Source organism: Poeciliopsis prolifica, unplaced genomic scaffold (genome assembly GCF_027474105.1).
Source record: "Poeciliopsis prolifica strain line A6 unplaced genomic scaffold, Auburn_PproV2 SCAFFOLD001, whole genome shotgun sequence".
Lineage (NCBI taxonomy): Eukaryota > Metazoa > Chordata > Actinopteri > Cyprinodontiformes > Poeciliidae > Poeciliopsis > Poeciliopsis prolifica.
The window spans coordinates 15,377,712-15,397,092 of NW_026562376.1; the positions used below are offsets into that span (position 1 = coordinate 15,377,712).

The 19,381-nt window shown below is 39.8% G+C and overlaps 4 protein-coding genes across 6 annotated transcripts; 2 read left to right on the forward strand and 2 right to left on the reverse strand.

The window, feature by feature from the left end:
- Window positions 1-177: 177 nt before the first annotated feature.
- Window positions 178-6,263, forward strand: hdhd5 (haloacid dehalogenase like hydrolase domain containing 5). The gene is made up of 8 exons (XM_055032580.1): window positions 178-458; window positions 1,215-1,418; window positions 1,508-1,620; window positions 2,549-2,642; window positions 2,720-2,753; window positions 3,482-3,656; window positions 3,734-3,922; window positions 4,019-6,263. Exons 1-8 carry the CDS (start codon window positions 360-362, stop codon window positions 4,440-4,442), a joined length of 1,332 nt encoding a protein of 443 aa, XP_054888555.1. The 5' UTR covers window positions 178-359; the 3' UTR covers window positions 4,443-6,263.
- LOC129361640 (ras-related protein Rab-19) lies at window positions 6,249-10,525 on the reverse strand. 2 transcript variants are annotated; one of them, XM_055032616.1, is made up of 5 exons: window positions 10,413-10,525; window positions 8,987-9,085; window positions 8,287-8,475; window positions 7,720-7,903; window positions 6,249-6,814 (listed from the first exon to the last, which is right to left on the reverse strand). In XM_055032616.1, exons 2-5 carry the CDS (start codon window positions 9,035-9,037, stop codon window positions 6,540-6,542), a joined length of 699 nt encoding a protein of 232 aa, XP_054888591.1. In that variant the 5' UTR covers window positions 9,038-9,085; window positions 10,413-10,525; the 3' UTR covers window positions 6,249-6,539. The 2 variants fall into 2 exon arrangements, with proteins under 2 accessions (XP_054888591.1, XP_054888598.1); XM_055032623.1 differs by lacking the exon at window positions 10,413-10,525 and adding an exon at window positions 9,359-9,461.
- Window positions 10,526-10,753: 228 nt separating this feature from the next.
- ccdc34 (coiled-coil domain containing 34) lies at window positions 10,754-13,063 on the reverse strand. Of its 2 annotated transcripts, none has more exons than XM_055032593.1 (7): window positions 12,943-13,063; window positions 12,388-12,660; window positions 12,161-12,305; window positions 11,932-12,039; window positions 11,656-11,814; window positions 11,449-11,578; window positions 10,754-11,313 (listed from the first exon to the last, which is right to left on the reverse strand). In XM_055032593.1, the coding sequence occupies exons 2-7, from the start codon at window positions 12,645-12,647 to the stop codon at window positions 11,111-11,113; spliced, it is 1,005 nt and encodes a 334-aa protein (XP_054888568.1). In that variant the 5' UTR covers window positions 12,648-12,660; window positions 12,943-13,063; the 3' UTR covers window positions 10,754-11,110. The 2 variants fall into 2 exon arrangements, with proteins under 2 accessions (XP_054888568.1, XP_054888577.1); XM_055032602.1 differs by having other exon boundaries at window positions 12,388-12,665.
- A 1,102-nt stretch (window positions 13,064-14,165) lies between these two features.
- slc15a5 (solute carrier family 15 member 5) lies at window positions 14,166-19,352 on the forward strand. The gene is given in 9 exon segments (XM_055035415.1): window positions 14,166-14,648; window positions 15,612-15,834; window positions 16,045-16,214; window positions 17,200-17,420; window positions 17,500-17,686; window positions 17,811-17,993; window positions 18,082-18,213; window positions 18,906-19,014; window positions 19,128-19,352. Coding segments are annotated over 9 exon segments (1,707 nt in total). The 5' UTR covers window positions 14,166-14,296; the 3' UTR covers window positions 19,258-19,352.
- Window positions 19,353-19,381: the final 29 nt, after the last annotated feature.

Below are 19,381 nucleotides of genomic sequence, written 5' to 3' on the forward strand. Positions count from 1 at the left end.
CTTCTACCTCTACAATTTACATAGTTTGGAAATATTTTCGCCTTAAAAAAAAATCTGGAAACTGCTTCTTCAGTTTCATTTCAACTGAATAGGTCCTTTCGGAGACGTATTTCCGGTGACGTAAAACCGCATTACGTAAAACCGAGTTGGTCTTTTGCGCATGCGCTCCGGCTGTCATAAGTGTTACTAGCGGTACGGTTTGTCCTGAACGCAGGCATCCACTATCAGCATGGAGAAACGAAAGTGTTAAGTGCTGACAGTCGCTGCTGCGGATATTGTGAGCTCCTGCCCGCCTCAGGCGTCACTTCCTCGAAGTGGACAGTTAGATTTTCGTTTTAATCGCTCATGTGGCCGGAGCCATGCAGAGACTGAGGTGTTTTAAAAGTTGCTGGTTGTTATTGAGGTCAAGCTGCGAGGGAGCAGCGAAACAGACAACCAGCTCAAGATGTTATAGCCATGTAAGTGATCTGTGTTTTTTTCTTGTTTGTGTTTTTCACAGTGCGTGTGGATGACTCAAAAGTTCAGCATACTTATCGAACACAAATATATGGATTCAGTTTTCATTCAGTTATTGAACAGCCTCTTGCACTTCTCGCCTACCAATAGGATCCCAGGACTTATGGACTTTTCTTTCATATCGACAGGGTTACACTGACATCTAAACGAGTCAGATCAAATGCATATCCAGTTACAATCCAAAAGCAAGTAATTGATTTCAATAAAATGCAATCTGGTAATGAATATTTAGATCCAAGCACATACAGGCCACAATGGTTGTTATTACAGTGCAAAAACAAAATCAGTTTACAATAAAAGGAGCTGCCCAAAGATTAAAATTTGTTTTTTGGAAGTCATATTTATGCATTTAAGCCACATACACATGTTAAAATTACATTTTCCCTCATTAACTGAGACTAAATTATCCTAATCTTTCTGTTTTAGTTTGCTTATAATGACCATCACTGATATTTGCTGAATTTAAAAATAAGTGAGAAATTTTGTTACCTGCTGTTAAACTCTGGAGTTGACAAAAAATTAATTCATGTAAAATAATGCTTTGTAAACTGTGTGGCGTCGGGCATTTATCTTTGAAAAGATTCTCACCCAAGTTAATGAAAAGTTTGGCCCAATTATTGACTGAATTGTTGTAATTAATTGGGTTTATAGGGTGCCTAACCCTAACCCCACTCTGGCCCCTGTGCTCCCCCCTGCAGAACCCCAGGTCCTTTGGGCTCCTCTTTGACATAGATGGGGTCCTGGTCCGAGGCAGGACCCCGATCCCAGCAGCCAAGCAGTGCTTCAGGAACTTGGTGGACCGCCATGGGAAGTACAAGGTTCCTGTGGTCTTTGTTACGAACGCAGGGAACTGCATGAGGCAGACTAAAGCTGAGCATCTGTCTCATCTCCTGGAGGTTGAGGTAAACTGAGCTACATCTAAACCATTAAATCAGCTTCTTTTGTCTCCTCTGGGTTTTCATGAGCTTTCTTTTCTCTCCTCTGTCCTCAGGTGTCTCCAGACCAGGTGATGCTGTCCCACAGTCCTCTGCGAATATTTACCCAGTTTCACAAAAAGTGCGTGCTGGTCTCCGGTCAGGGTCCTGTTGAGGAGGTGGCTCACAAGTATCCTATCTTATCTGACGGTTCCTCCGATCACGCTGGCTGTTTGCCTAAGCCAGTCTGTACATGATCTGTTGATTTAGTGTGTTTTGGTGCAAGCTCCATTTTGCTATCAGCATTTAATCTTTGTACCCATGGCAGCAGCGAAGCCTTTTCACAGATTTCTTACTTTTGTTTAAATGTTTGGAGAAGTTAGTTCAAAGTGAGGTGATTTAGAAACAGGCACTGGAGGTCATGCAGAGTTTTAAGATTTTTTTTCAGAAATCACAGCAGAAAACAAAAAGGATTACGGTGAAAGCATAATTTCACTCTGTATGTCAACAAAGAACACAACAGTTCTCACAAAATACTACAGTACCCTGGTTGTTGATGCCCTCTGCGTAATTGATGTTCTAGTAATGCTAGAATACTGAACAGATTAACTTCACCAGTTTTTATCCCAGATTAGGGGCTGCACTTTGCCATTCACATCCTTCCTTTTTCCATTTGAATTGCTTAAATTTGTGAGTATCTGCGGCTGGTACCATAAGCCCCATGGCAGATCTGACAGGACTCTTTCTCTTTAAGACTACAAAGTTACGACCTCCGACCTTTTAATAGAGTCAGAGTCAGTTAGAAGCTGACAGGTTTGGATACCACTGATTAAACCTTTACCTTCCACAAAATGATGCTCTGCTTTGGGTTGGTACATGCTGCCACACAAAGCAGTGAAACATTCCAAGTTTTGAGTCCCAGTTCAAGATGCCTTGATTGATTGATTGATTGATTGATTGATTGATTGATTGATTGATTGATTGATTGATTGATGATTGATTGATTGATTAGCCTAGCTCCTATCCCTAAAGAAAGTCGTTTTCAACACCTTCAGAAAATGTGTTCTTTGAACTTGCTGATCTGATCTGATTGTGACCTTTAATTCACAAAACGCCAGCCTGGGCTTTGAGGACGTGGTCACCATAGATATGGTTAGAGAGGCGTACCCTGTCCTGGATATGGTGGACCACAACAGAAGGCCCAAAGACTTTGTAAGTGCCACTGATTGTTGCGTCCTGTTTACGTGTTATGAGTTAGACGTCAAGCTCAACTGTTGAATTTCTTACAGATTCCACCCAACAAGAACTTACGGCCAATAGACGGTATGTCTCCCTCAAACAGTCAACTTATACAAACACAGTCAAGCTTTTTGGCACCTTCTTATCAAAACGTGTAAAAAGTCTTACAATTATTTTCTACTTTATTGCAGTAGCATGATCTGCATCCATTATCCAACATGCTGGTGGGGATAGGGAGGGGTGCTTGTGCCTGTCTCCAGCAGTCAACAAGCGAGAGTAGTAGCGTAAATTTACATATTTATTTCATCCACTGATTAGTTTTAAATGTTTGTTTGAAGACATTGTTTTTGATCAAAATAACCAAACTATAATCATTGCCTTGTATAGATATGTTTTGTCAATAGGATGGCAAGTAGTGGCAAGATATCTGTAGATCCTCACCCTGGCCAGTGGCTAAAATAAATAGTTCTGCTATATTGATACCAACCATTCAAAGTTCCCCAAAATTCAGATCCACTTAGCAAAGGTAAGTATACATTAATAAGCTGCTTCAGTTACATTTCTTTCAAAGTCCCAGATTTATCAATAATTGTGGCAGTGGGGATACTGTTAGACAATAGTTTGTTGTTATGAGAATAAATGTATCAGCTAAATGTCAGTTCTGAAATGTTCACTGCACGGTGGTGCTGCTCCAATAACATTTTGAGGCTTTTTACACATCAGAGATATAAATAATTGTGGTTGGCGTCGTGAATAGATATTTTATTAAAGTTAACTTCTATAAACACCATATCTTGTTTTAATGTCTGCAGCCATAATTTTATTCGGTGAGCCAATCAGATGGGAGACCAATCTTCAGCTCATCGTTGACGTTCTTCTAACCAACGGAAACCCGGGCAGTTTGTGGAGCTCCACCCAGTATCCTCACATCCCGGTCCTGGCCTGCAATATGGACCTGCTGTGGATGGCAGAGGCGAAAAATCCCAGGTTTGTCTGCAAGTCACTGCAAACACATCCATTTTTTATTTGGAAGCACTGAATACTGAGTATTTCTCATGTTGCAGGTTTGGACATGGCATGTTCCTGGTTTGCTTAGAGAATTTGTACAAGAAGGTCACAGGTTACGATCTGAAGTATGAGGCTCTGATTGGTAAGCCGAGTGTGGTGACTTATAACTACGCTGAGCTGCTGATTAGACAGCAGGCAGAGAAGCTCGGCTGGAACACACCTGTGAAGACGCTTTATGCTATCGGGTGAGTTTATTTAGTCAGGGTTTTACACTAAGAAGAATAGGAGTAATCATAACATGATTATTCTTATTTTGACAAGAATTTTCTTTTGCCGAATAGAGACAATCCCATGGCAGACATATATGGAGCCAACCTCTACAATCGCTACCTTCAGGCCTCTAAGCATACCAAAGTCAAAGTGCAGGCCAAGAGCTGCAGAGGAGGAGCGGATCCCACCGCTCAGTCTGTCGACGACCATCGTAAAATGACATCGGCGGAAATGGGCGGCGCCTCTGTTGCCTACAGGTCAGAGGAGGATCTCCCCGAGGCCTGCAGCTCCATCCTGGTCTGTACAGGAGTGTACAGCAGAGATCAGCAGGAGCTGCCATCTGACCCGGCGCAAACAGTTACTGAGCAGCACATCTTCCACGGCCACAGGGACTTCCGCTTCGACCCCACCCTCACACAGCCGTCCTTCGTGGTGCAGGACGTGAAAGAGGCCGTGGAGTTGGTGTTCCAGCAGGAAGGCTGGCCTCTAGAGTAGCATCAGGGAATATTCAAATAGCTTCTCTTTTTTTAAAACCTTTCTTTGTATTCTGCCTGTTATTGTGCAATTCAGAGTATATACAACAAGCAGTTATAATGCTAACACTACAATTTACAGCAGCTCTTAAAGTCTACTTGTCAGGTTTTATATTAAAGAAAAGAGAGCATGATAAATCATTTCAAAACTTTTTCCACCATTAATGTGGAACATATCATGTATGGGTTTGTTTGCTTTCGGAGAAACAAAGAAACCGTTTAAAAAAGCATAAGTGTGCACAACCTTAAACTAATCCTTTTGCTCTAATTCAGCATTCAGCCTTCTTTAGTAGGAATCACAATAGCGTTTTCTTTCACTCTGCCTTCCAAACGTTCTCCAGACCTCAATGTGTAGGAACACATCTATTTTCCGCAGCCCACTGTAGTTTTGCTAAACTTTATTTTGTAATTAAATCAATGGCTCACCAACACGTCTGCAGAACCTAATGAAGTGTTGAGGAGATAATTGAGTAGTAGGAGAGTGAAACTGGAGATTCCTGGCTTAGATTCACAGTGTAAGATCTCATTTTGCTTTTAACTATCAAGCAAACATATCTGTGGTATTTGAAATTAATCAGAACTTTATCCATATTGACTAAAAACCTCAGGTTCATGTAAATAATAGAATGTTAATCTCGTCTTTTGATTAATTCTGGCGAAAAGTGCTGTGTTTTAATAAGCTTTGTACTCCAATACTTTCTCCAATTATTCATCTTTGTACTACAATATGCATTTTATGCTGTAAATTTCTTTTTGTATGCCCTTCTCCTGACTGATACCTTTGTACCATGGGGTCCTTTTGAATGTTTGTAAGCCATCTACAGACTAGCCCTTTAGCAACAGGATGCTAATGCAGAAATGTTAGATGAATCTAGTTAGACTACAGAACTTTATATTAATGTTTCATTATTGATAGTGGATGTGAATTCATAGAGTATATACTAAAAATGTATCAAAAGGGATTTAGTGGTTATTTCAAGGGTGTGCACACTTATTCTACCAAATTATTACAGGTTTTTTATTTTTTTATAATTCTTTTCTCATTTGTTCTTGTGTTTTTAAAATGTACAGGGTAAATCTCACATATCCACACAATATTTTGAAATTATTAATCAAAGTCTAACTGTTCACATCATAAACACTTTTTTTGTACACTTTGGAGAGGAACTGTCAGTCTGATCTGCCGGATTTTTTGTTTGTTTAGTCTAAAAGGAAGAGTTTTATGCATTAAAATTTATAACATTTGCCTGCTTTCAAAAGAAATTAGATTAGCTGTCAGGTGTTTTACACCACACAATATATCGGAAAATGTTTGACTCAGTTTAAAGCAAAAGCTACATTGGCACAAATGTGGTTTTGACCTTAGGTTTTAAGGTCAAAAGCACTTATTAAAATGAAGATTAATTTTATTTTTCTAAATAAATCACCCTTTTGTTTTCTTATTCTGTGTTGGTTGATATATTCCAGCCTGATTTGTTTTTAAGTCACGGTTAATGCTCAGGAAATTAAGTTGCCAATATTCAGTTTAGACCTTTAAAAATGCAGTATTTTGATTTTATCCTCTTTTTATGTTTTTGTAAAGTTTACAGCATTGCACTGTTGGATTAGAAATGAGGTGCTGTTTGACAAGTGAACATGAATGTTTGCTAGATTAAATGACATGGAGAAAGTTGCACCTGTTCTGTATTGAAGATGTAAAAGTGATGGAAACCTGCAGACTGATACTTTGTAAAAGCAATATTTTGTAAAGGAGCAATTAAAAAGATGAAGGGAGCTAAATGGAGAGTGAAAATGGTGTTTACTGTGGTGAGGTGTTAGTACAAAGTCCTCTGGCAAAGGCGTGGCTTGTTGTCAGAACACCCCAGAAGAATATGACAAACCTGTTAAAGATCCCAATAAGACTCATAAATAATATGACAAGAAAATGTGTAAAATTTTTGTCTCAACCTAAACCAAACAACCAAACATTGTCTTTAAAGAAGGTTCTTTCCTGGTTGAACAACCAATCCGTTAGGCCATCTTCAAATTTGTATCAAATGCTAAATCTGACTCTGGTTGTTCAGCAGCCGCACTTTTTATCGTCAGAAACGGAGGCTTGAATTGGGTGAGAGGAGTCACTCAGCATGAACTGGGGAGAGCAATGAGAGTTCTGATCCGTGATGGCCATCCCGTTGCGTGCCAGCAGCTCCCGAGCCATGAGGATGAAGGCAGCCTCTATGTTCTGGGCCTCCTTCGCCGACGTCTCCAGAGCGGCCAGCAGGCTGTTCTTTTCAGCCAGAGTGCACGCGTCTTCAAACAGCACCTGTCTCTGAGCATGGAGGTCCGACTTGTTACCTGCAGAGCAGAGAATGTCAGCCGCAGTCTGGATTTTCATCATTCTCTCCATCCGTAAGATATGCTTCTATGAGGAGAAGCATCAACTCAATATGTGGGGAAATTAAGAAAAATAATGTTTAGTTTTGTTGCTTAACAGAGACTCTTTAATAATTAAATCCTTTTTCACATTTTGTCACATGACAACCTTAAAATTCAATGTGCTTTATAGGATAGAAAAACAGATCATTGTGTCATTTTTAAGTGGAAAATAAAGGATAGTAAAGCAACTCTTTTGGACCATAGTAACTCTGGAGGAGCAGAAAAAAGCTCAGGTGGAAGAATCTGCCAAAAATTATTAGTCATGAACTTAAAAACTACTATGAAATTGCTCAAATTAGATAGTTGGCATGGTTAAACAAAAAATAAAAAATGTCCTTTTTTAAAGCAAAGCCATGTAAGAGTACAGAGCAATTATGTAGTAGTAGAAGAAGAAAACCTGGTCAGATCCAACAAAAGCATCATGTTATATCCCACAAGCAAAAATGTGATGTGCTCTGAAGCACTAACACTGCACATCACCGTGAGCATACAGTTTCCAATGTGAAGCAAGGTGGTGGCAGCATCATATGTTAGAGGTTTGATTTTGCATGGAGGTTCACCATCTAAACATACAGTTGGGGCTACAGCAGACTAAGATTGGAAGAATTTGCTAATTGAATGCCCTAGCCAATGCATGTTCAGAGAAAGAATTAGAGCTAATCATAGTTTGGGGGGTTTAAAAACAAATGCAAGCCAAAATTTCCAGCTCCATATTAGTGAAGAAAGAAAAAAAAGACAAATTGAAACCCATGTATTTCTGAAAAAAAGCCAATTGAGATTTGTGGTTGGAACATGAGATACTATTCCACGATGAAAATATTTACCAACAAGTATCACTACCACGCTGGCTGCTCCGTACTGCTCCACCTCCCTGATCCAGTGGGGAACGGATTCAAATGTGCTGCGGTGGCTGATGTCGTAGGCCACCATGGCTCCATGTGCACTGCGGTAGTAGCTCTGTGTTATGGTGCGGAAACGCTCCTGTCCGGCTGTGTCCCACACCTGCATCTGAAGGACGACACAGCACCAAAAATATGGGTGAACCAGTTTAACAGTGTGGGGTTGGTATCTTCAAAATGCAGTGTCTTTAACTGGAACAAATAGCGTTATGTTTGTTGTATTAATAATGTTATAAAATAAGAAACCAACACACCCAGAGAGCAAACACAAAGGTAACAACAATAAGCGAAATTACATAAGCATAGCATCATTTTTATTAGTATATGGTAGACGGTGCCTTTAAGAACAGCGACCAAATATGGATAAATTTAACATGACAGCCATTAAGGACATTTCCTACATTTCCTATAAGTCAGTAGACTCAGCCCTTTCCTTGTAGTGCTCTTTCTGGAAAAAAATTATGTAAATGAGGAGAACTACAAAGTACCCACCTTCACCTTTTTTCCATCAATGTCCAGCGTTCGAACGGTGAAGTCAACCCCAATGGTGTTCTGCTGCTTCTCAATGAATATGCCCGACTTGAACCTCTGCACCATGCAGGTCTTTCCAACATCTGAGTCCCCGACCAGGATGATTTTAAAAAGAAAGTCAAAGGAGTCTTCAACTTCTGACTCGGCAGACTGCATGGTGACAAAAACACAGAGCCTGAAATGCAATATCCCAAGACCTTTGTGCCTCTTTGCAACAGAACTGGTTTCCTGCAAGTTGTGTCAATACAGGAGAGAGTATTTACATAATGCTTAATCACATCTTTGTGAGGAAATATAAGTTTCACGAGACAGGCAACATGTCGAGCAAATGGAGTTCAGGGCAAAAATGTCCCATTCAGGTTAAAAAAATGTGTGCGTAAAAAAAGTCAAATCCAATCCGGCAGCTTGTTTCTTCTGACATTTTAACCCAATCTAAACCAAAGAGGTGACACACCTCAAAAAAACAAAGGCATTAAAACTCTGTTTGCTTTCTTGTAAAGAAACAAAGCCTAAAATACAAAATCAGTTTCTTCATGATAACTTCGTCACCACTGCGCTATCAGCTCCTCTGCTGAAGTCTGTACTCTTGCCCTTTAGACTGTCATTCGTCGTCCTATTCTAGTTTCTTTCACTCTGAGAACCTGAAGGACACGCCTCCTACCTGTCTTGGCAAATGTGACCTCCAGCTTCCAGCCCACTTGCACCACTGCATCTTGGGATATTGGTTTTCTGCTCAAGGTCTATCAAGAGGTCACTGTACCTGGAAGAGGCAGATATAAAGCTCAGTGATCTGAGACCGATGAGCAAAAGTGTTTTCTCTGCTGAACTCTTTGACATTTCCATCAGAAGAACATGAAAACAGTGAGTCACAGTGCCTTGTAAAAGTGTTCATACCCCGAGGGCTGTTTAGCATTTTATCATGTTGGAATTGTTAGACATCAGTATATTGAAGTAGGATTTTTCCATAGACTAAAACAAAGAATTACATACAGATGAAGTGTTTTCTATTAGTATATATAACATTTGTATTTACCCCCTTCACTGTGATATCCTCAAACAAAGTCCAGACCAATTGCATTCAGAAGTCATCTAAGTCATAAAGTTCATCTGTATATAATTTCATCTCTGTATAAGTACAATTGTTATGTAGGCTCCTTGGAGGTTTCTTAGAGAACATTAGTAAATAAATCAAACTTCTCATGGAGCGCTGTTCAATCCATCATACAATCATGAAAAGTCTGGCACAACTGATCCATATTAATTCAGGATGAACTGCAGAGATCCAAAACTCAGGTGGGAGAATCTGATGACAGGACACCTATGACAGATTTTGTATTTTTGTAGAGGTGGCAACAAGAAAGCAGTTGTTGAAAGAAAGTCATATGTGTAAAAAGGTGCTCTGGTCAGATGAAAAGAGAGTAGACTCGTTTTATTGCCTATATTCAATTAAAATCTCTCTGGAAATGAATGTTCAGTAACTCTCTCCATCCAGTTTCACTGACCCTTAGCCATTTTTCACAGAGTGGTTCAAATTTTTCTTGATATTCAAAGATGTCCAAAAGACTTACAGCTGCATTTTCTATTAACAAGAGGACTTAATTTAAGTTCATGTCACACTTTTTTTTTTATAAAAACCTAAAAAAAACAACAACAAAAAATCAATATGGATCATTTCACTTTTAGTTCACAACTGTGCATCACTTTGTGTTGATTTATCATAAACTCCTTTCCAAAAAAAAAAAAAATAGTCAAAAGTTTAAAAACTATGAATTCTTCAAAAAGGCATTTTAAGTATATTAGTTTATTCGCGAGACTTTTTACATTGAGGGCTCACTGTAAATCAAGTATGTGCAAAGATAAAACTAATTCTGTGGCCTACATATTATAACCAGTCTATTATCAAACCAAAACTTCTCATTAGTCTTTAGAAATGTCCTACATTAAGGACCCCCTGTCTGACTGCTGTCAAATAACACATTCCACAGCAGTTGACAACAGGCACAGAGAGCCAAACACATCAGCCAAAACATACAACAGCATTTCACCATCATCAATTCAGAATAAAGTGTAATTGAAATCATTTTTACCTCAGGCTTCAAATATTGGCATCACAAGTGAGATGCTAACCCAGAATGAAGATTCAGCTCTACATCAATTGCTCTCTTTCTCTCTCTCTCTCTCTGTCTCTCTCCCTCTGCCCACCCCCACACTCATTTCTGTCGTCATCTCAGCCCACAGAAGAACAAGGCACAGCTGGACCCAGAACAATGTGTGAGTGTGAGGGCCACTTGAGCCAAACCGGGCTCTATCTCTGGCCGTGACAAGCAGATACCATCTTTTCTGCGGTGTGGTCAACGCATGTTGAAAAGCAGAGGAAAATGTGGTTTTGTTAACCACTGCAAGATGAAAATAAGACAAGAGGCAGCAGTTGATCACACTTACTTTACTTAAAACGGGATGAACTGATCCTTTAACACAGGATTTAAAATACATGCCAAAGCTGTAGATGTTTAGTCACTATTTATAAAAAAAAGGTATAAAACAATGAAAATTTTTTATCTGTATAAAGAATTTACTACTTTCTGAACTTAATTTATATATAAAAAAAAGACTTACTAATTTTGTTTTTGTAAGCCAAGTGACTGAATTAGAAACAAGTAAATACACCAAAGGTACTTAAAGAACACAAGTCCTTTCATGACTCAGCAGAGTTTTCTAGAAAGAGCTGTGCTGGTTTACATGAGTCACGAGTGTCTAAGCTCTCTGCATCACAGAGCTGTTTGGGTCATCTTCTGTTCAGAAAATGTGTCGTGCTGGCTGTGTTTCTTTGTCTGTAGGTAAGGGATGGATTTTGCTTAATATTTTTCTGCCTTTGTGGTTTCCTCTCAGATGTTTTGCTTGGAGATGTTTGTGGAGGAGGGACATGAATCGGTTTCCAGGGGATTGGATTGTAGAAGCTGGGTGCTGGGTGTAATTTGTCATAGGGGCCTGCGTGAAAAGAATCCATTACAATTATTAAATAGAAAGGAAAATAAAGCCAATATAGCTGATAAATACAAAATAATGTTATTAGATAAATCAATACTTTTCAGTTCAAAATTTGAGTTACTTCAACAATCTTACTTGCAGAGCAAGAGCGTGTTTTGGGAATAGCTCTGATTTTCTCGTTGGCTTTCGTCAGCCACTCCTTAAACCTGTCCTCTGCCTTCCTGCGGCGCTCTCTCTCCTGCTCCTCCTTCAGGGCAGCTTCCATCTGTTACGTAAAACAAAAAGGATTCAGCGTCCTTTCCTAAGCTTTTTGGAAAGCAAAATCAAAATAAGAAATACGACCTTCTCCTTCTTTTCTTTTTCAAGTTTCTCTTGGTTCTTCTTTTGCAGCCAGTCTCTGTATTTCTCCTGGGATTTACATTCGGTCTCCCTTTGTTTGTTCTGCTGCCTCTGCATCTCCTCTGTCTCTTTCCTTTGTTTTACAAGTTGCTCCTGTCTTTCCTTATGACAAAACAGATTTTTAAAAGAAATACTCAATTTCGTCAGGCCCTTTACACAATTTTATGTCACAATCAAATTTCACATAATGTTTTGTCATGTAAAAACACATATCCTTACTCGCTCCCTTTTAGTTTTTAACCATTCTCGGATCTTCTCTTCCATGACAAGTTTCTTCTGCTCTCTTTCTCTTTCTTGTCGTTCTTCCTTTTCTCTAAGCAAGCGGTCCTGCATTTGGAAGCATTGAAAATTCTGCAGAGATTCTGTGACATTACTTGCTCAATAAAGTACTGAGTGGAAGGGTGTTAATTTTAACTCTGAATCAACAGTAGGAGAAAAATCCTCTTACCTCTTCTGCTTTCCTTTCCAGCCTGAGATGATCCTCCTTAGCTTTGCTCACCAGCCAGGCCTCCCAGGCACTGAGTGGAGGTGAGCCTGCAAGCTGCAAAGGTACACTCTGCTTCTTCTTTAGAGGCGTCCTGGGCAGCTCAGATCTATAAATGATACAAACAGATGACAATACAATCTGAAATATTCAGCAGAAGCACCAAATGTGTGTTTGAGCTGAAGCAATACCTGGCCGGTGTTGCCCAGAGTCTCCAGTCCTTGCTGTGTGTGGGTGAGGTCTGCTGATCCGGGGTGCACTTCAGCTCCTCTTCGTCGCTGTCGTGATAGATGGGAGAAAGCAGCGAAAACGTGTCTTCATCGTCAGACACAACGCCGTTATCCAAGTATTTGTCTGGGTGGACGTCTTTATCCTGGCCAGTCTTGACGGGAGTCGAGCTGAAACCCTCGGAGTCAGAGGGGAGAAACTTGGGCATCCTTCCTTCAGACATCAGTCGCCGATACCTGCGCTTTGAAGCCGAAATGTCAGAAGTGCCAGGCTGCACTCGTGTTTGCATTTGCATTTTGCGTGTGAATCAATGGCTATGCACAACTTTCAACACAAAAAAATATTCGACTATCCCAATACAACGCGACTATTTACAACGGTTAGCAACATTGAGCTAGTTAGCTAACTTTAGCATTAGAATTAGCCCTTCCTGGCGTGACCGTTAAAGGCCAAAACGTGACATAGCTGCGCGCAAAGCGTATCACCGAAAATAACAAGCAAACAGCTTCACTTTTTACCTTTGTGATAGAGTCAAAAAGGTCTTTTTATGCTGCCCTTTTTCAATGAGGAAGCGAGAACCGATTCAACCACAGTTTCCTTTTCCCATGATACACCACGCCCCCAAGCTCTCGTGCAAGCTGTGAGTTGCCATAGTGACGTTGGGTGCCTTGCTGTTGATTGTAAAATGCAATCAGCAACAGAAAACAGACAAAACTACTGGCAAAGAAAGCTTGAGTTTTCTATTCTATTCTATTCTATTCTATTCTATTCTATTCTATTCTATTCTATTATATGGTCACATGTCATCTGATCTTATCCCTGCTGATGAAATGCTTTCTCTTGTTCTCAGGCTGTTTTTTGCAGCCTTAATCCAGTTGTAGTTTAGCTGCACTCTGTCTCACTCTAATCTAACATCATGATTCTAATTATCAGCAGTAATGAGCTTGCTCAGTGAGGGGCAGCCTTAACTAGGAGATGTGACATTTGGAGTGAGTTTGCAACAACATGCAGCAGAGATTCATTTATTGTCGTCTTTGTTTCAGCTTAATCTCTTTGGTAAAGGAAGCCGATTTTAAAAAGTACAACTGCAAATATTGTGAACCATTACCAAAAGTGGTCCAGCATCTTTGAAAAGTTAATATTTAACATCACATTGAGCAACGTGCAGCTGGATGACAATACAAATGGGTTGATTAACCTTAGATGACCTTAGGAAAAGATTTGCTTTTGTCACGATATATGGATTTTTTTTTTTTTTTTACCTATTACAGGAATGGGTGTTCCTATTCAGGTTACAGGTCATTAACATTTTATAAAGTGTTTTGGAGTTTTGAACTCTGTGTGAAAGTAATTTTTAAAGATTTTTTTACGGATCTCTTCTAAAGAAATCACTACATAGACACTAACATTTCAATGTGTCTTACTTCATTTTAGCAAAGTTTCCGCAAAGTCAGAGAAAAATAATACAAATACTTCCTCTGTATATTATTACCGATCACAAAATTTCTGCAAATTTGTGATGAGTGGAAGATAGTTTAAAAACTGACTCATTATTTCTTCCAAGTGAGTTTAAAAATATTCAGAGATCTTTTCTAATCTGCTACCATTCACCACTCCTTTACAAAATTGTGCACAATGTGTCAGATTCCCATACAACAACCACAGTGCAGAGTGAGACAATACGAAGAGATGAAGGAGCCACCAACACAGACAGACTGTGACTTATTAGTCTGTATTTCAGCTCAGGAGTCACACCAGGATGCAGGATTCCAGCTTTACTCGCTGACAGTTCTCAGTAAGCGTGAGCTGGATCAGTACCCACAGTTCTTTCCCAACTAAGCAGCAGAGGACTCACTTCCCGATGCTGGTGGAATGGTGGTAGGAGGACTGAAAAGAGTACCGGGTCGCTGGGAAAGAGTACAGCCGGTCTCCCAGACTCCTACTTTGGACCAGAGACCACAGAAGAAATCTTGCAAGAAACTCCAAGTTGTCATCTGTGTTTTGCTTGTGGAGCTGTGTGAGAGGTTCACGTTCTTTGGGATTGTATGTAACATGATTCTGTTCTGCACCGTGAAGCTGGGCTATGACAACTTCCTGGCTGCAACCGTCAACCTGTGCTTTATAGGAGCCAGCACCCTGACCCCTGTTCTGGTCGGGTGGTTTGCAGAAACCTACTTAGGAAGGTCAAAGGTCCTTTACTTGTGTGCCTTTCTTCATTTCTTTGGTAAGACGGAGGGAGAGTTGTTATTTTGCTTCGTAGATAGGTATGACAACCAAAACACGACAGCTTTTGTTGTTGTTGCTGTTTTAGTATTTTATTTCCAAATTACTTTTAAGTCAAATTGCTTCAGTTAATTTACTCTGTCTTTACACTATTATATATATTCGAAAGGAGAAAAAAAAAAATCAACCATTGTCGAGTGTTTCTATTTTTTGCTTTCTTGGCTCAGTGAGCAGCTATTTTAAACCACATCTTTAAACTTTAACTAAACATAAGACAGTTGAGCAAAATCTATTAATGTTATATCAATCAGATGTTATCCAGCCCATCTAAAGTTTAGTCAAAATCCTTATAGGGATTTTTTGTTGTTCTTTTGCACATTTTTGGTGACATTTTGCTACCTGAGCATGGCAGCATGTACTTTGAAATTGTGGGCAAATTTAGGTGAGTTGCCAAAAAGTCCGTCAGGCATTATTAACAGTATTTTCAGCTGATTGTAATGGCAGTGTGATTCTGTTTAAGTATATTGTTTCTTACTGTTGAATTTTATCCGCATTGAATAAATGTACTTTTTCTTGTTTGGTCTGACATTATGTTATAGCATAAAATGGGAATTAATTTCAACTCTTTGAGCTCATGTTTACCAGTGGTATTATGTTTTGAATTTTTTCTAACTGTTTTGTCTTTCTGCTTTAATCCATATCTGCTGGATATGGATTACAACACTGAGTCATCCCTTGGATTTTTGACCCTGCTGGTGATAAATTAGATATAGGCGACATTTTCTTTAACTGACAGCAAATATTCCTTCCAGAAGAAAAAGCATTCAATGCTCAAAGAAAACATTTGAACGATTTTTAGAAAGTCAGAACAACTTTATAACGACCATAAAAATGATTATTAAAATGACAAGCGATGAAGAGCTGACCCAGGGTTGCACAGTTCTGAAGCTGTGGTCTGCTCTAGGTACAGCCATGCTGCCAGTGGTTGCGTTTCCCTTTGAAGATTTCTACATTGACACTCATCACGTCACCCATAAGTTGGACCCCTTTGAGCAGCAGATCTTGTTTTATGTGGGTCTCCTGGCTGCTGCGCTGGGCATCGGTGGCATCAGGGCCATCCTCTGTCCAATGGGGGCCTACAGCCTGCAAAGCTACAAGCAGCACCAGCTCCTGTCCTTCTTCAATTGGTGGGTGAAGTGTTTTTCTAAACCCGAACCTTAATCTGGTTTCAAAAGCTAAAGCAAAAACACCAATGACTAATCTTTCAAATGCTTATTGTGAAAACTTTGCTTTGAAAAATTTCAGTTTTGGAATGCTTTTGATAAAACCAAATTATCTTCATTCATCAGTTTGTTGGCATCACTGAATGATTTACTATTGAATGTCTTTCTGTTCAGGTTCTACTGGTTAGTGAATCTGAATTCCACTGTTGTGTTTTTGGGCATCGCTTACATCCAGCAGTCTGTGGCCCAAAATCTGGGCTTCCTCATCCCTTTTACCTCTGTGCTGCTGGCTCTCATTGCCATCCACATGATGCGCAGCAAACTCACCTACAAACCCAAGAGAGGTACAACTGCAGTCACTTATGATGATGAGATGACATGACATGACATGACATGACATGAGATGAGATGACATGACATGACATGACATGACATGACATGACATGAGATGAGATGACATGAGATGAGATGAGATGACATGAGGACTTTATTGACCCCTAGCAAAAGGAGGTGTGGGGGGATTTTATTTGTACTCTTGGTAAAGGTGTGTAAAAACCTGAAGTAAATGTATTTTTTAGTACAGAAGCATAATTTGACTGATTCAGATGTTTAAATGTAAATATTCACATTGAAATATAAAGATATTTCAATGTGAATATCTACATTTAAATGTGTTAAATGTAAATATGTTACTGGAAATATACAGTGACACAATTGTTGGTACTTCTGCCAACCCAAATTAAGGTAAACATGTTTTCATTCATACTTTACTTTTCAAGGTAATTAGACTTTCTAGGCGCTTCACATTTCTTATCCACAAATTTCAGTTTCCGAGCTCTATCAACATGACGTAATGCAGAGGCCCACTTCTTTTGGCTGCTGTCCATTTGACTTGAACAGGCTCTTAATAGTCTTATAACCACACAGCAGAATGCAAAGGAGTGTAAACTGAAATTAGCCAGACACAAAATCATTCTACTTTCATCGCCTTTTCAGTCTCCTGAGGAAAATCCTAGAACATTTGTGAGCTAAAGTGAAGAGAATTCAAAACCCAGATATCTAGATAATCTAGAGATTGTAGAAAGATTGATGGTCAAGGATCTGTTTGTATGTTTGCTTCAACTTTGTGACATGTTGTAGGAGAAGTGTATTTTGCAAACAGAAATTGTACAAAGGTTTAAAAGGTTGGATTTTTCAAAAAAAAAAAATCTGTGAAATTTGGGGATTACTTATGGAGGTGGCTGTAAAGTCAAAAAAACCTTGTGCTGGAATAAACGACTCACAAAATATTTACTCGTTAGTTCTGTTTCCTGTTGGGACTGGTTTCAGGTGGATCCTTACTGACCACACTAGGAGTTTTCCTGAACTCTTTCAAAATGTGCTGCCTCCGTCATCGCCACCTGAGTGGAGAAGCAGTGTCCTGGCTGGACCGGGCCAAAGAGAACAATGGTGGGCGGTACAGTGAGACCCATGTGGAAAATGTCAAAGTCTTGACAAAGCTCTTTCCTCTCTATGGACTTCAGCTGCTGTACAGAGTCTGCGTCACACAGGCACGTCATGATAAACACATTTCAATCAGTATTTGCTGTTTAGCGAAATAAAAGAGGTTGGGTAGACATTTCTCCACAGATTCCCTCAGGTTACTACATACAGGCCATGAACTCTAACCTCCACCTGAACGGCCTTCTGCTGCCCATCGGTGTCATGAATGTCATCAGCATCCTGCCTCTGCTGCTCTTCGCCCCGCTGATGGAGTTCGTGACAACCTACTTCCTCTCCATGGAGAAAACTCCACTGGCACCTGCAAAAGTCATCAGTGAGAATCCCACTGCCACACACTCCAACTAATCCAAATGCTCATCAACTTCACAGAAATGTTTATACATCTTTCTCACTTTCAGTGTTCTTTTGCTGTTATTCCACGCCGTCTGTCCTCTTAGCTTTGGGCCATGCATGCGCTGCTGTGTCTGTCCTTTGGTAGCTTGGTGGAGCTTCCTGGAAGGTTCTGGTGGTGGAGCAGACCCTCTCCGGGAAGGTTCTGCATGTGTCATCCATGCCGTGTTTCCAGCTGGCACCTCAATACGTCCTGCTCGGTGTGGCTGAAGCTCTCGTCACTCCGTCGTGTGGGTGAACCATCCCGGATGAAACTTTATCAGATGATCAAAGACAGATGATTAGACAGTCATTTGTTGTTCTCTTGTTCTTTGACAGGTTCCCTCATATCCTTCCAGCTGATCCCAAGCCACATCAGAGGGATCTCCCTGCACTTCCTCACTCTGTCCTATGGAGGGGGCTGTTTGCTTGGTGCCCTCATCATTCAGCTTGTGCATTTTTGCTCTGGAGGTAGAAAAAACAACTACCTCCAGAGCAAACATGTGCATCTTCATAAATTAGAAATTTTTATTTATTTGTATATTTTAATTCAGAAAGTGAAGCTTATGTAGATTCATTATACACCGAGTTATACATTTCAGATTATGGGTACAGCTAATAAAAACTAAAAACTCTTGTTAAAAATATATATTTTTAATAATGACATGTTATTTTATGGTCATTTTATAATCAAGGTAATCATGTCATTAAGTTGCTAATGACAGTGGGTGCTCACAGTCTGCTGCAGACATATTAATTGAACGTTTGTGGAAGGAAAAGTGTTGGCAGATTGTCCAAAGTCCTTTTACAAATTGATGTAAAGAAGAACTTAAAATTTGAAGACGAGAAAAAAAACATAGAATACCAGTCATCCAGTTTGAAGTTTCCATATAATCAGGAATTAGTCAAGTACCAACACCTTCTGGTGTTGATCCTCTGCTAAACAGGGGCAGTTATCACTGTGCTCAGCCAGCAGCAAATTTATCTGACTTAAACCCATGAAGAACCTATGAGGTATTGTCAAGAGGAACATGAGAGACACCAGAACATATGATGCAGATGATAGAAAATATGTGTGCATATATATATACTTTTTTTTTTAAGATTAATTTGCCTCTGACATCTCCTGATGGTGACCCAAAATTATGTCACTGCCAAAACAGGAATCTTCTACCCAAACTCTCTGCATGATGGGAATCTTGAGAGATTCTTCTTCCTTCTGGCCTCATTGATGACTATAAATACTCTTCTGTTCTGGAGATTATCATACAGGTACCCAATTATCTTTATAATATAGGATGAATTACCGTCTTGTCAACTCTTTTGAAGGCAAACTACAGCCAATTTTGGTGCTTCTGAATCCGTCTCCTCTTGTTGCCGTTTAGGTACATGGACCTGAGAGTTCAAGGGAAACCACTGAGCAGCAGTTCTCTGTCTGACAAGCTGCTGCAATACAAGGCCACACTGCGCTTCTACGACACTGTAGAACATCCCTCTACTGACTCTGTTTTATGACTGCCTTTACGGAGGTCCCGTTAGTGGCGCTGTGTATTTGTGTTTCCATAATCTATAACAGAGACATGCTCTGTAGAGTAAGATCTATAAATACATTAACCAAAGTCTCAAAAATGTGTTTTGT

Bases quoted from the DNA above. Each gene is read 5' to 3' on its own strand.
- hdhd5 (XM_055032580.1), top strand. From the start codon at position 360: ATGCAGAGACTGAGGTGTTTTAAAAGTTGCTGGTTGTTATTGAGGTCA. The intron at 1,621-2,548 runs GTATCCTATCTT...ACAAAACGCCAG, and splicing joins GTTGAGGAGGTGGCTCACAA to CCTGGGCTTTGAGGACGTGG. The intron at 2,643-2,719 runs GTAAGTGCCACT...AATTTCTTACAG, and splicing joins ACAGAAGGCCCAAAGACTTT to ATTCCACCCAACAAGAACTT.
- LOC129361640 (XM_055032616.1), bottom strand. From the start codon at position 9,037: ATGCAGTGGTGCAAGTGGGCTGGAAGCTGGAGGTCACATTTGCCAAGA. The intron at 7,904-8,286 runs GTGGGTACTTTG...GTCGTCCTTCAG, and splicing joins TTGATGGAAAAAAGGTGAAG to ATGCAGGTGTGGGACACAGC. The intron at 6,815-7,719 runs GTAAATATTTTC...TCTGCTCTGCAG, and splicing joins CGTGGTAGTGATACTTGTTG to GTAACAAGTCGGACCTCCAT.
- ccdc34 (XM_055032593.1), bottom strand. From the start codon at position 12,647: ATGTCTGAAGGAAGGATGCCCAAGTTTCTCCCCTCTGACTCCGAGGGT. The intron at 12,306-12,387 runs GTATTGCTTCAG...TATCATTTATAG, and splicing joins CTCTGGGCAACACCGGCCAG to ATCTGAGCTGCCCAGGACGC. The intron at 12,040-12,160 runs GTAAGAGGATTT...TTCCAAATGCAG, and splicing joins TGGAAAGGAAAGCAGAAGAG to GACCGCTTGCTTAGAGAAAA.